This window comes from Borostomias antarcticus (assembly GCF_949987555.1).
Source record: "Borostomias antarcticus genome assembly, chromosome: 13".
Taxonomy (NCBI): domain Eukaryota; kingdom Metazoa; phylum Chordata; class Actinopteri; order Stomiiformes; family Stomiidae; genus Borostomias; species Borostomias antarcticus.
The window spans coordinates 8589981-8605032 of NC_140246.1; the positions used below are offsets into that span (position 1 = coordinate 8589981).

The following is a 15052-nucleotide window of genomic DNA, read 5'->3' on the forward strand; positions in this document are numbered from 1 at the left end:
TAACAAATAAACGTGGTTATCTAAAGGAAACTGACATGGAGCGACCATCAAGGTTTGTTTCTAGTGCTAACTGCTATCACTGGTCTTGTCAGTACACGCCAGGCTAACGCTACTGTGCTCACTTATGAAAGTTATGAAAGTGTGATGATAACAAACGTAGCTAGTTAATTGCTAACCCTAATTAGCCAACCCCGGGGGACAATACATCGTTTCTTTAGTATCTCTTTTTTTGTTGACAGGAAGACAAAGGTTGTAAACTATTCCGTAGATGACTTCGATGACGATGGTGAGTTGACTTTCCCAGAATGTTTATAAGTGTCGAGATTCACGATTCCTTTGAAATGAACACTTGGCCGCAATTTGAGTACAGTCAGTCAGCCAGCTAAACTGTGATGCCATCTTGTCCAATGGCAGATGACGACTTTGCCTGTGCCAAGGCACCACCCAGCAAAAAAGCCAGGGATAGTGTGAAGGAGCATGAACGGATGAAGAACAAGAAGTCTTCAACCAACTCCTCAAGCCAAGAGAGTGACACACAATCCCTGGTCCACAAAAACAGGTTGGAAAACAAATTGCCACCATGTGTACAAAAAGAAAACAAAAAGGCAGATGTTAATCCCTATTTTATTAGTTGTGGAAGTAACCTAATGTAATTACATGAGCACTTGGACTAGGTCCCCGGGCGCCATGAGCAATGGCTGCTCACTGCTCCTGGCTGCCCCTGGAGGAGGACGGCTTGAGATGGGATAAATGCAGGGAACAATTTCCACCGGCAGCCCCCGAAAGTTGCATGTGTGCTGTGTGCCTTGTCGGCAATCACTATATGTAATATGTTTGTCACTGTGTGGTGTAAAGATAACAATAGACACATGGGTGATTACTGGTCTTAGAGAAGTGGCACATAATCAAAACGTGGACTGACTGGAATGAATCTTAAAATGTGACAGCCTCCCTGTGGTCTCCCTTTTGTCACATCTCAAAAGAGCAACATTGTGTGATGAAGCGTTGACAGAGCCCTTCAGACTAATGATGGCAGAGGGCATGTTTTTAATGCTGTGTCATGATTAAAGCAGCTGAGCACAGTCAGCACATCAAATTATAATTGGCAAATATTAGGATTTCCCCCTGTATTTTTCAGAATACTAGTGGATGACAAGGTGTATTCGAGAGATTTGGAAGCAGCCCTTACACTCTCCATGCTCCAGACGGCAGAGTCAAAAGAGGAAAAGTGTTATAATAACAAAGGTTTGTATTGGTCTGCTATTTCCTCACAGATTGGTATGTTGCTAATTGATTTTAGTTCTTGAGTGAAGGCGGGAAGAATTATCAAGGAAATTTAAGTTGCTATAAATAGCACACTATGCACAGCCTTTGATAATTAAAGAGTGAGTTCCCTGATTTATTTTTCTACTACTTATGAGAAGATGTTAAGATTCAACCACAAAAAAATGATGAGACTACAGATCCAGCAGCACTGCGTCTTACCAACTGCAGTGTGGACATTAACCTTTTGGGTAAGTGTTTTTTCCTCTAATGCTGGTAGTGACATTATGCCATATGCATACATCCATATCTGGTGTGACGGCAGAATAACTTGGCTTTGAGCTGGGCCAGTGAGCACTTTGATGTGATTGTGCCTGATATTTTTCTTTAGGCCTTAACCAGATCACAAGTGAGCAGAGATCCCCCTGTGCCCTGTCTAGAGGACAGAGGAAAGCTGCCTCCAAGGTCACAGAGCAGCAGAGTTCCATGCTGAAAGACGAGGACGAGGACTACCAGCCAAAGGGAACCCCGGGTAGGTTGTTGTAGACCAACCAAAATGCACTGACTTCTCTAAGTCTCTGCGTCCCTGTTGCGTACCAGGCATTTTAGTGTGTGTACTGCATTTCATGTGCAATTCATTCATTTCCTATCAGATTCAGAAAGTGATGATGACTTCAGTGATCAGGCAGAGAGCGACGACGAGGAGTTCACCGTAAAGAAAGCGAAGACGAATAACAGGAAAGAGAAAACGGCAAAGAAAGAGAACACCAAACAGCCACAGGTCTCCAAAAAGGAAAAACCGCCCACACCCAAACCAGCCAAAGCCAAGCAACAGTTAACAGGTAAGCATCTGATCTGAATTTCAGAAGAGGTGATATTTTTTATTGAGTTTTTTTTTTAAATGTATTTTATCTTTAGTCTCTATGCTCCTGTGAACTTCTTGTCCTTAATGCTGCACAGCGAATCCTACAGTGGTCAGAAGTCCGGTTGTAGCCAAACCTGCACCTGTCCAGAAAAGGCCTCCTTCCACCCCTCCTATATCCAGACCGGCTGTCTCTGCCAGTCCCAGTCCAGCAGGGGGCAGAATACCCAAGTGGAATCCTCCAGGTTAGACCCAATGATTCCAGAGTTCCAAGGTCATTGCAATCTCAAAAAAAAGGCCTGAAACAAAAGGGGTGTGCTCTCTCTCTCCCTCATATCGTACTCTCTCTCCTCCTCTCAACAGCTCAGATAGGAAGAAGTCCCGTCTCGTCCCAGAGTGTCTCGGTGAAGTCCCCGGGGCTGGGGCTGCGTCTCGGGCTGTCCCGCCGCGTGCGGGTCAAACCTCTACATCCAAGCGTCGCCGTCCATCTGACTGACTAACCCGACTGCCTCTGTGTCTTCATATGGCAGATTACTTTTAGGACCCTCTTTTGTTGTCTGTTTCACACTCTTAATAATTATATATTTCAAAGATTTAACCGTGTGTACTCATTGCATCATGAACACTTTCACATGTTGTGTGTGAAAGCAATGATTATCATACACTGTTTCATAGTTTTCATATGCAGCATGTGAAAGTGTTCATGGTGCAATGGCTGTCTCGGGTGGATGTATATTGTTTTTTATTATCTATTGTCGTAAATGTATTTTTTCCTTGATTTTGATTTTTACTTCAGAAAACAGTAGCCTAGCTTTGTGTAAAGATTTGTATAATTATGTAAATATAAAACATTAAAAATTTAAGGTAGCGTAAAACTATCTGTGAAATGTAAAATGTACATTTTTTCCCCCCCATCCAGAGTTTTGTTTAATAACATTTGATAGAATGTATAAACTAAGTATTGCATTGCAAGTATTGACAATATTGTCAAAGGTTAGATCAGCGCATACACTGCCAACAGAACAGAACTTGTGAATTTGGCCCCATTATGACATCATCCTGATAGCATAATGAGATTTATTTTCCGCTTTGCAAGTTGCAGCAGCAATCATGAGCACCACAAATCCATCTGCTGAACCAAAGTGAGCATGATTGATAAGTTGTTCAATGTACATAAAGCCTTACTTGAATATTGATGTGAAACTAACTAGGAAATCAGAACATAAACCTCTGAAATATTTTTCTTTCAGAAAAGAGCTCAAAAAGAAGTTAGATAAACTTATCAAAGACAGGAAAGAATGCGTTCCCCACTGTTGAAAAAGGTAGGCTACATATTTAAAACTTACTTTGTGTATGTAAGACAGTGACATTTCAATCAGAAGTGGCCCATGATTCACATAGCCTCACTGTTGATTGCACTCTGTGTGACTGCAGCAATAATCTGTTATTACAGTGGTAGATTTATATGCCATGTGGGAGACCTAGTATCTGCAGTACCTGGGAGTGGGATCTATAATAAGAATAGCTTAGGGGGGCAGAACATGTAGCTTGAAAAAAGGGCATCCCTCCACTTTGCATATCAAAGACAGAGAAAGGGTGATGGGAGTGCACTCTGTTCTGTTCGGTTGCTATGTTAGATCGATAGCTCTTTATTTATCCCCATGGGGAAATAAGCCTGCGTGCAGCATAGCAGTGAGAAGGAGCCTGAAGCCAGGAACATGACTGAGATGTTATGAATACACATGCACGTCACATGAATACACATGCACGTCACATGAATACACATGCGCAATGCACATCCCTTGTTCAGCTCTTGAAAACATTTCAGTGCGGTGCTGCTTGAAATGTCATTACTGAGATGGCTTCCTTGTTAAAAATGTGTTAATTAGGCCTGGCTACACATGATTGCCACAGACTTGTACTGTAGGCCTACTCTCAAGAACTGAACAAGGGCTGATGAAGAGTGTTTTAAGTCTATAATGGATTTTTTAAAGGTTAATAAAGTAAGGCTTGCTTTTGTCACAGACAACATTCTAGATTTAAAATTATGAAAGCATCATGATGCATTGTGGCTTAGTTTCCAGTTCCATTTGTTGCTATGTTAATGACTAAGCTTACTGTCACCAAGATCATCTGTTGCACTGTGCAGCTCCTGTAGCTTACATGTTTTTGTGATTAGTCCTGATCATCAAAATCATCAAAAATATGTACAGTACAGTATAAGAAAGAACTGCAATTTGTGTGTTTGTTTGTATGTTAAAAATAAAAGTTGACCTTGTATGTATGTGTGTGTGTTTGTGTGTGTGTGGGGAGGGGGTGACGTAAACTTTCTTCGCTTACCTGGCTGACAGTGAGCCAGACAATGTACTACTGGCTTACCTGGCTGACAGTGAGCCAGACTACTGTACTACATTACATTACATTACAGTCATTTAGCAGACGCTTCTATCCAAAGCGACTAACAATAATTGCATTTAACGTAGGAAGAGCCAATGTACTACTACTTGCCAGAACTCACAAGTGCATCTTCTCTCTAAAACAAGTGACTCTTATAAGAACATAATCTAGTGCTGAAGGCAAAGTGCAAGAATAGCAATCTAAAGTACAGTGCAATATAATATAATACTATTGGCTTACCTGGCTGACAGTGAGCCAGACTACTGTAGCTCTGGTCTCCAGCTCACGGACAGCGGCCAGTGGAACAGACCTGCCGGATTTGCTGACAGATGGCTCAGGGCGGCAGACAATGCAAACAGGTTGTAAGACATAACATAGTACTTGTATGAAGGACGTAGCAATAATGGAATCTCGAGGTTGTTTACACTTGTGTTCATGGTTTATGAGTGTTGAGCCAAAAACATGGTTCTACAGCCACTGAGAAGTACTTTGTACATCCTTTTTGTAGCTATTTTGTACATTTTGTGTATTTACTATGAATTCGGATTTAATCCAGTTCATGCCCTTTTGTTGTCCTTACTGCTCTAACACAACAATTTCCGCCTGGGGACCAAAAATGATCTATCTAGTTACAGAAATAATGATAGCACATCAATTTGGTGTTCTTGGACTGGCTCATTAGACTATTTTAGTTTGTTGGCAGACAGTTTTAGACCGTTGCTACTGGAGGAGTTGATATTGTAGTCTTAAAGCAAAATTGCGTGATCTTCCCTTTTCTCTGACTCATAAATCGTGCGAAGGAAAGGAGTCGTGTTCCTCTGTGATGGACACCCATAGTTTTACAATGACGTTTCCAGAAGATGACCTGAATGCAGCCCATAGTCTGTCATTCGCTGCCTTGTTCTTTGCCCGGTCACTGTCTGCCCTGCCCGAGGTGTCTGAGACAACTGTGTGGAGGGTAGTGTTCACCGTGACCAGCCAGGCTGACCTGCTTCTCTGACCCCAGCTGCATGGCATGGCCGGCCAGCTGCCCCAGAACACTATACTCCAGACACTTGTCTCTTGGTGTGAGCAGCAGTGATAGAATCCGATGCACAGTATGGTTCTTTTGGCAGAGCCTCCTACCCAGTAAAGCTGGTCAGCCACTGGCCCATCCTGAGTGAGGAGGATGAGGACCAGATGAGACCCGAGAGACCGCTGACTTATTTCACAGCAAACAGCTAAATACCCAACTGTTGACAGGCTAGTAGGTTATGGGTTCCGCTTAGCAGGTCTGCCCATGCTGCATGCTGCTTTGTGGGGTGTATTTCCCGCCCCCTGCTGCTAATTTAGAACTGATCAGACTTCAATTTCAGTAGTGCATCCTTGGATATACACCAAAGAGGCTTTTGTGATCTAGGCTGCATCTGTTTAATTCCTTCTTGTATACATTTTCAATACTTCTGTTCATCCATGTGCTATGGTATAAACAGGTGAGAACAACGTGTCAAATACCTAAAGAACCTGTATTGGATCTGTCTTTAGAAATCCATGTTTGTTGACGTAATGCATCGACATACTCTGTGCCAGGCTGCTTTGTGGATCACCTCTGCTGTTGTGCTCATGCTCCTGCTGTAGCTCTCGCCAGACTCATTAATTGGATTTAGCCTGAGCTGGATTAGGCAAATGGGTGGTCCCTAGTCATGGATGCCTCTCCCCGCTGTGTAAACACACAACCGCAAAGATGCCCTCCACTACACTGCAGCAGAATGCCACCACAATGTGTGTGTGTGTGTGTGTGTGTGTGTGTGTGAGAGAGAGAGTTTGTGCATTAAATTGCTTATCCAATGTAACAAAGTAAATATTAAAGTAGGCTTTTCATATTTCTATGTCTTACAATCTCAACTGGGGAAATATAAGGGATTAGCTTTAGAAGTTTTTACACAAAATGATACAGAAACCGACAGCAAAGGAAAGACAACCATGCTTGTGCCCAGCAAGGCTGCTATTCTGGTAGTCGTGTCTGCCCCCGGCCTTTCCCATCTATGAGGGCGGATGGTTTCTCAAAGATAAGTCATCCATGCTGACGTATAGGCTTCATCATATCACCCACCTCACTTGCGTGGGGGTATGGTGCATAGTGTAAGCGAATATCTCCTCCACAGTAGCATGATCTTCCCTTGTGAGTGTGTGGCAATCTAAATGTATATGCATGTATATGTTGTTCAGTAGCAGTAAATGTGGGCAATAAAGAGAGAGAAAGAGAAACCACTAGATATTATCTAAATGTTTTGTTGTATGGCTATTGGTATGGTGACTTGCTGGGGGGTAGATAATCATTAGCTGGGACGGACGTGTTGTTGCCTTTCAGCATGCGTGTGTGTTCACTAGCTCTGTGAACTTTACGCGTGAGCATTATTGCCGTTCAACCCCTTTTACCGAGAAGATGAAAACTTCGCGAGGGCCGACCCTAAGGATTTCCAGGATTAGCTTCTTTTTTTTTTTTTTTCAGGGTTCGTTGTCCTGCGATGGATAAGTAGCCTAGCTACCAATAACTAGATCCCAATATGTTGTTCTCCCTGTAGTCTATCGCTGTTCTGGTATAACGGTTTAACGCGCGAGGTGATTCATGCATGCCTACTTCGGAGAGTATAGCCCAGGTGTTGAGAAATAGTCATGATATATAGCCCAGTATGTCGATGTGGAGTAATCTGTCAATCTGGTGCACCCTAACTGTTGGCTTTCTCGACAACAAGCGTCAATATTACCCAACAGCCTGAATCCTCTTCATAATCTTCGGGTGACGAAAGCCGTTCCCTCAGTTGCGCACAGGTAGGCTACTGGACTGCGCAACGTCAGTTTGATGTCAGAAGGATACTTACTTGAACATCGATTTCTTCAAACGCAAGGATTGAACAGTTTGAAGATGTCCTCACATCTTGCGTCTACATGGGATTTATAGTGCCATCTTTTTCATAAACATTTACATTTTCTATTGGATAACCCTTCCACTTTCCATTGTAGCTATCAGAATGTTTCCTGAAATTAATATCAAGGTGAGATATGAATAAGAATAATGTGTTTTGTACCGTAATTGCATACAATCGGTTGATTTTGTAGCCTCAGTTCACTATATATCTTGATTTGGTGCCTCAGGCATGGATATTTCTTCACTCCAACTTGCTTTTTAAACAGCAGGGGGTTTGACGGTGTCTTGGGGGGAGTTAGATGGCAGTGTAATGATCACTTGTGGCTTCTTGGCCTCACTGACCTTCAATTCGACTAACCCTGTCTGGTCTGCTCAGGGCCATTCCTCTCCTGTGCTTTGCCATGAATTTGATATCCATGTTGATGCTTTGTATGCTGTGTCCATGATTACAGTAGGTCTCTGAAGCTTTGGCCTAATGCCATTTGCTTTCTTCAGGGGGTGCTGCTATTGCGTATTACTGCAGCATTGACTTGAATATACAGCATAGGATGTCTTGTTCTTCACAGATTAATTAACGTTATATGCTGGAGATATGTGGGTTAGGTAGGTGTGTGTGTGTGTGGTGTGTGTGTACTGTATGTGTTCCCAGAAGACTGTGTGGGTGCACAGGTGTAGGTGTATTATAGGGTTTTAATCATATGTGCAAGTTATACACAAACATTCCGTTCTCTCCCGATCCCCACAGGCAGCGAGGCCTGAAGCTTTCCCCCAGCAACACAAGGTCCAGGCTGAAGGCCCCCGCCTGGGATCCAGCCGGCCCTACCGGCAGCAGGTAACCTTATCCCCGCTCTGAGCTCCTGTGCACAGGGAAACCACCCCCAGTGCATCAGGGCTCCCTGGTCCTCCTCTAGAGCCGTTGTTTGGGAGCCCTGGGGAGACCCTATGACTGTGTTATGATTTGGCAGCGTGGAGTAGTACTACTACTACAGCGTGAGCTGTAACTGGAGGATTACTACCACACAGCTCCCCAGTGCAAACCTCAGACACAAGGTTCTTGCACTTAAGCTTTAGCACTAGAAGTGTCCGCTAAATGAATGTAATGTAATGTAAAGGCACGGTCAATATATCGTGCTGATAGTGACTGACCAGTGACTAACATGCTCCTCCTCTGAGAGCGTGCATGTACCGTGTACACACACACACACATACTGTACCCACACACACACACACACACACAAATGCAAAAATGGTCCCTTATTGCTATAGGATTTATTTTTGCAAAGTACATTTCCTGTATCCTCCCCAAAAGGGTTACATACTAATGAACAAAGATTATCGTCCTGCTGTATAGCATGATACAACATGCAGGGTGCAGAGAACAGTCATCTCTATGCCTTTGTTGCTATTTATAGGTTTCTAATAATCCAACTGGCAGATCCTTTGGTAACCCCATGGATGTGGGTAACCCGAGCCCTGGTGATTAAGCCAGGATTCTATTAATAGGATGCTCTTCAATTCAGCACTGCTGTTTTTTTTTATCAATAAGGAAAGGGTGGCACGAGAGCTTTATAACGGCAAAGCTTTTGTCGTTCACACACAAGCTGCCCTGGGGTGACATTAGGACAGCTGTAGAGAGGATTTGTTACTCAGCAATGCCAGTATTTGCTACACAGATCCTCAGAATAGGAGTAGGAAAAAGAAATAGGAAAGAGAGATGGCGAGAGAGTCTCTACCAGATAAAGCCCTCCAACTGGGGGCTGCAGTGAAAGCTTCTGTCGAGAGAAGACGTCACGGCCTTTGTCACCGTCTCTCCCTCTCACCCTGACGGGTAACTCTACTCGCCCCCCCGGTGTGGGGGGGGGGACTGCTTCCTTGTTACCGATCAGCGGGAAAACACTGAACACCCACCACCCGTCTCTGTTTCCCTCTATGTCTTCGACCCCAGGTTGTGTGACAGGCCCCCGACACATTTCTGAGGAGTTTCATTTCACCTCTTACCTCAATATGACTTGCTCTCTTCTCCCTGGCTGTAGAACCTTGGCACGGGCAAAGGAACAGGTACTCTGCCCCACCTGGAGTCCAGGCCCCTGGCTGTGAGCAACGCCAAGACCCGTCACCAGTCGGACAGTGCCCTGCCCCACATCCCCTGCAAGGGGCTGCACAACAGCTATCAGCAGGGCGGTTTCCAGGTCAGTCCTCATTTCAATTCGTTTAATAAATCTCTCAGTCTGTGTTAAAAACGCGCATCTCGGATTGAACGCCACCATCCCTCGAGTTAGATTTGGTGTCAGGCAGAATGCACGACAGTGTCAACCGTGTTGGTTTCGACGATGTACAGTAGGATCTCTACATGGAGTTGACCGCAGTGGGTTTGACTCTGGGGGCTTTCTGGTTGGCAGGAGGACAGGTCCCGGAGCTCCACAGTGGAGAGCCTGTCAGAGTCCCTCAACAGCAAGAACAAGCCCCAGGAGGAGAGGTCTTTTGAGGGGCACCCGCTGCCTATGTCCCCTACCGACGTCCTTGTGTTCTTCAAGGACCGCCTGACTGAGTTTGAGCAGGAGGAGATCATGGACTATGCGCAGATCTGGTACCTGGGCCTGGACGCCAAGAAGATTGAGGGCTCCCATGGGCTACCCCACAACGCGGGCTACGACGATGAACAGGGAGGTTACCTGAAGGTAACCACAGTGAGACTTTTGACTTTTGAAACTTTTGAGAGTTTTGAATGCTGATATTTTCACTGATTGTTTCATCAACAGTTGTTCCCATACTGTAAAGTACTGTTCTAAAGCTATAAGTAAAGAGTGTCTGTTTGTCGGCAGGTCACGCATGACCACATCGGCTACCGGTTTGAAATGCTGGAGGTGATTGGCAAAGGATCATTCGGGCAGGTCCTGAAGTGCCTTGATCATAAGACCAATGAGCACGTGGCCATTAAGGTCATTCGCAACAAGAAAAGGTAACATAACCAAGATAGTATGGAGTGCATTGTACATGTTTGTTACAAATGAGTAACTCGCCAGTAATAACATGACGTTAAGATATCATAATACCAATCTCTTTTAAATTGTAATATAATAGGTTGCTACTTTGAATGGACACTCCAGTAGCATAGTCCTCATGTTGTTTTTGGGCTGTGCTGGTTGCAGGTTCCACCACCAGGCCATGATCGAGCTGAAGATCCTGGACTCTGTGCGGAGGAAGGACAAGGACAACAGCCACAATGTCATCCACATGAAGGAGTCCTTCTACTTCCGCAACCACCTGTGCATCTCATTTGAGCTCTTGGGGTGGGTTGGACACAGGAGGAGAAAACTCACACTCACATATTATCTGCTATGTTTAGGCGAGAGTATTTAAGGTTGGTGAATAGGAATGTACAATATGAAGATTGCTCTAATATTCAAAGCTTAAATGTAGAAGGTACTTTATTGATCTGCACTGTTACACCATCAGCGGACAACAGAGTAACACAATCCAGACTAGATACACATTTACAATACAAAATGTACAGAAATCCAAATATACAACAGTGCAAATAAACAAGTGTTTAACAGTAGGTTCCTTAGCATGCCTAGATGGCGCAGACATGCCTAAGGTGTGCAATATTCAGGTGTAAATCAAGTAAGTACGGTAAGTACATGCCATGCCATGTTCGTAAATGTACATGTCCTGTCCAAGGAGCCTTAGCGCCCTCTGAGCTGACTTATAAATGAGCTGACCTATAAATGATGATTATACATCCCTCTCTGACTGTGCAGAGTGAACCTGTACGAATTGATCAAGAAGAACAACTTCCAAGGCTTCAGCCAGGCTCTGGTGCGACGCTTCGCTTACTCCCTGCTCAGGTGCCTACAGATGCTGTACAAGGAGAAGATCATCCACTGTGACCTGAAACTGGTAAGGATTCCTAGCTATCTGTGGATGTAAGGCTAAGTGCTGCCGTATTGCTTGTGAGATAACGTGCGCTAAGTGAAGGGGAAATAGCTCAGACTTTTGTGTTTGTCCTTCAGGAGAACATCCTCCTGTCCAGCAAAGGCCAAGGGAACATCAAAGTGATCGACTTTGGCTCTAGTTGCTATGAACAGCAGAGAAGTGGGTGTTCTCTGTAAACGGTCTTCTGATCAATCTGTTGACAGAGGGACAGACTCTCATTGCTCTGCCCATGGGGTACCAGTGTCTCATCACAAATGTCTCTCTTCTCTTTCCCCTCTCCCTCCTCCTACTCCTCCTCATCCTCCTCAGTTTACACCTACATCCAGAGCCGTTTCTACCGCTCTCCGGAGGTGATCCTTGGCCACCCCTACAGCATGGCCATCGACATGTGGAGCCTGGGCTGTCTCCTGGTGGAGCTGTACACTGGCTTCCCACTCTTCCCTGGGGAGAGCGAGGTGGAGCAGATCGCCTGCATGCTGGAGGTAGCTAGCTAGACTCTGTTAGCATGCTACTGCTAGCACTGGCCCATTTATTGTTGCTTTGAGTGTTATGCCCTCCCGAAACTTGAGCAGCCAAATGTGGTGGTACCCCAGAAACAGAGACTGAAACAAAGTTAACAATTTATTAAAGAAAATAATCCCTATCCTAACCTACCTAGTGGAAAGTGTGTGGTGCCTAGGTGAAGTGTTATGAGGTGTGTGACTAACAATGTGTGAGTGTGTGAATGGAGTAGGGGGTGTTGGACATATGCTGCGACACTACCTAAACTAGAGACTCCGAGATCCGAAAGGGCAGTCCAGAGGGGCGGGCCTGGGTCGAGCTTGGGAGGCAGGGGCGGACTGGCCATCGGGAGCACTGGCCTGCCCCCCCCCCGTCCCCCCGTCAACAAATCGCGCAGCACCCCCCCCCCCCCCCCATCAACAAAACGAAACTGAAGGTGTTCCATCTCACCGCGTCAGCTCGGCTTGTGGCCTGACTGGGGCTACATTTCCTGGTGTGAAATATGCACCCAGTCCGGCCCTGTTGGGAGGTGGGCAGTCCAAGAGAGTGAGGGGGAATCCTGGGTGGTTGATTAAACGGGGAAAGGGATACCGGAGACAGGCTTTGGTCCTGGTGGGGCTTTGCCGTGATCGGGCGATGAAGAGTGAGGAGCGTGGATGGAGCTGAGACACTGGGTTTACGGAGGGAGTCGTACTAAAGTCAACGTTCAAGTGTCGGGTCTCTGTCCCCAGCAGCTACTTTGTAGGTGGCTGTCCTGATGGAAAGTGGAAGCAGCCGGACTGATGACGACTGCCAACACCTGTGCTCGCTAGCTGGGGCCGAGGCCCGGCCCTGCTCAATTAGTGAGAGAGGAGGAACAGGAACAACAGTGGCATACCCGTCAGGCTAGCTAGCTGGGCTAACTAATGTGTACTGTGTGTCCAGTGTTATTCATCTTGATGGGCCCTTGCGGTTTCAGGTCTTGGGGATGCCTTCAAATCATTTCCTGCAGACCGCGACCAGGAAGAGGCTGTTTTTCGGTGAGCGTCTCAATAGATTGCCAATATGACGTTCCTGTCTGTTCTGTCTGCTCATAATCAATGTGGATGAATAGCTGTTAGTTAGAGGTCCTCTTGGGGATTTGTTCCGGTTCTGGTTATCATGCAGACTCCAAGGGCAATCCCAGGAACATCACCAACAGCAAGGGGAGAAAAAGACGGCCCAACTCCAAGGATCTTGCCAGTGTGCTGAACACCAAGGATCCTCTATTTCTGGACTTCATTCAGCACTGCCTGACGTGAGTTTACTCTCCACGAGAACATTATAACAAGAACATAATGGGAATATGTAAGCCGCTGATATTCTGCCGCCAGGTTATCCGTTCTTCACCACCCTTCTGTCTCTCTCCCTCTGCTCCTCCGGTCAGGTGGGACCCTAAGAAGCGTATGACACCAGAGGAGGCCATGCAGCACGGCTGGATCCAGGAGGCTCGGCTCCACAAGACACGGCCCAAGACCCGCCCCGGGCGGAGGCCCACTGAGAGCCACAGCAGCGTGGACAGCACCATGGCGCACACCTCCCACAGACCAGCCACCATCAGGACCGGTAAGAGTCCCGGCCTCCGTGACAGGCTGCCACTGCATGTGAAGACTCTATACAAGTAATAGCTCATTTCGACGTGGAAAAATAAAACATGTTTTCTCCAAATCTAACACAGTTGAGAAAGAATTCATCAAGCCCACCGACAGGCCCAAGAGAGAGAACTCTCGGAAGATGGCGTCGTCGGAGCATCTGCGGCCGATCGGGGCTTCTGCTGAGGAGAAGGTGGGCGAGGGCAGGACCATGAGCGCCAGAGCGGTCAGCGGCAGGCAGGAAGCGGCGAGGGACAGTACTGTTCACATTGTCATCAGACCCCCGACGGTGCCTGCTGAGGAGCCAAACTGCCCGGCGCTGTCACAGGGCCTGCCCCCCACCACTTGAGCCCCCCAGGGTCACGGGGCAGGGGGGTGGGCTAGGGGGATGCATGGGTTATGTTTTATAAAAAGGCACATGATTATAACACACTGAGGTAAGGGCTAGGGTATTTCCAATTTTGTAGATTTTGGGGAGGCTATTCAATTCCCATTTGGTTTACTGTCAGTTAGACTTGCAGGTTTTATGTATGCACTTGCAGTATTCAACAAACTTGTCTTACCATGTCAATGGATTAACTTTTCTATTGATTCGAAACGGTTGACCATATAATTTTTGATGTCCTTTACTAATTTATTACAGAACGCTATTGGTTGTTCCTTAGGATATAACCGTTTAATTCCAAGTGAGAACATACAAAATGAACAGTTTACAGGGCTTGTGTGGAAACTGTTCATATTGTTGCAGGAAAAGGCCCTCAGGTGGCAAATGAAAGAAGAAAAAAAAAACTGACTTACATGCCAATATCTGAGAGTAGATTTGGTTGTTTTTGGGCGTCAGTGTCTACAAAACAGGAATATACTCTGGCCAGGCCTCAGCTCTTTAGTCATATGTGCCTTTCAGCATCCAATGTCACTTCTCTTCTGATTTTAACTGTGTTTGTAGGCCTATTTTTAAAAAGTACATTTTGACTGCTTCACTATTGTTGGGAACTTTTTAAATAAAACATAGGCCAAACAAAGTGTTGTTTTGTCTCAAGATCAGGTACATTGAAGAAGGTCATAATGCTTGCTTCATTTGTAATGTGGGAAAGCAACTTCTGGCATTTTAACAATTTAGTACAATTATGAGAGAGGTTGTTGGTTGAGCATGTGACCTGATATGAATTACATGTGTGAAGGCACATGGTTAGTAGGTTAGTATTTGATTTTCAATGTAAAATGAACTTTTTCTAAAGTTTTTTAAATGTTATTTAATAGTATCATACATGCTTATTTTGTGGTGATTGAACTCCTAAGAGAAGAGAGCTGGTGCCTTCTGGGGTGAGAAACCTTGCACTTAATTCACAAAACAGTGTTTTAAACACCAAAATCATGTTTGATTTTATTTGGAGCTCAGGGATATTTCTTGACTTTCTAAATGTTACATTCTGCTTTTTGTGCACTGATGAAAATTCTGTTCATCATCCAGCTGTAACGGTGTTGTATCCCTAAAACGTACTAGCAAAACAATGTATTGTGATAGGACTACTGTTTGCTGTCTTGAATGGAATTTGTGTTTAAAACCCTAAAAAT

The 15052-nt window shown here is 45.3% G+C and overlaps 2 protein-coding genes across 2 annotated transcripts; both read left to right on the plus strand.

The window, feature by feature from the left end:
- Positions 1-2642, plus strand: rad51ap1 (RAD51 associated protein 1). Its single transcript, XM_084448160.1, has 9 exons — positions 1-52; positions 240-286; positions 415-559; positions 1139-1245; positions 1425-1514; positions 1655-1795; positions 1917-2105; positions 2224-2370; positions 2489-2642. The coding sequence occupies exons 1-9, from the start codon at positions 36-38 to the stop codon at positions 2623-2625; spliced, it is 1020 nt and encodes a 339-aa protein (XP_084304286.1). The 5' UTR covers positions 1-35; the 3' UTR covers positions 2626-2642.
- Positions 2643-7269: 4627 nt separating this feature from the next.
- Positions 7270-15052, plus strand: LOC311316650 (dual specificity tyrosine-phosphorylation-regulated kinase 4-like). The gene is made up of 13 exons (XM_084447566.1): positions 7270-7557; positions 8176-8262; positions 9464-9619; positions 9830-10108; positions 10253-10389; positions 10580-10720; positions 11192-11330; positions 11444-11525; positions 11676-11848; positions 12826-12886; positions 13014-13143; positions 13273-13451; positions 13564-15052. The coding sequence occupies exons 1-13, from the start codon at positions 7534-7536 to the stop codon at positions 13824-13826; spliced, it is 1851 nt and encodes a 616-aa protein (XP_084303692.1). The 5' UTR covers positions 7270-7533; the 3' UTR covers positions 13827-15052.

What these genes read in the sequence shown, in the direction of transcription:
- LOC311316650 (XM_084447566.1), top strand. Translation starts at nt 7,534, where the DNA reads ATGTTTCCTGAAATTAATATCAAG. An exon ending in AACAGGGAGGTTACCTGAAG is followed by an intron (nt 10,109 to 10,252) that starts GTAACCACAGTG and finishes GTTTGTCGGCAG; the next exon opens with GTCACGCATGACCACATCGG. An exon ending in CAGGAAGAGGCTGTTTTTCG is followed by an intron (nt 12,887 to 13,013) that starts GTGAGCGTCTCA and finishes GTTATCATGCAG; the next exon opens with ACTCCAAGGGCAATCCCAGG.
- rad51ap1 (XM_084448160.1), top strand. An exon ending in AGCCAAGCAACAGTTAACAG is followed by an intron (nt 2,106 to 2,223) that starts GTAAGCATCTGA and finishes AATGCTGCACAG; the next exon opens with CGAATCCTACAGTGGTCAGA. An exon ending in ACCCAAGTGGAATCCTCCAG is followed by an intron (nt 2,371 to 2,488) that starts GTTAGACCCAAT and finishes TCCTCTCAACAG; the next exon opens with CTCAGATAGGAAGAAGTCCC.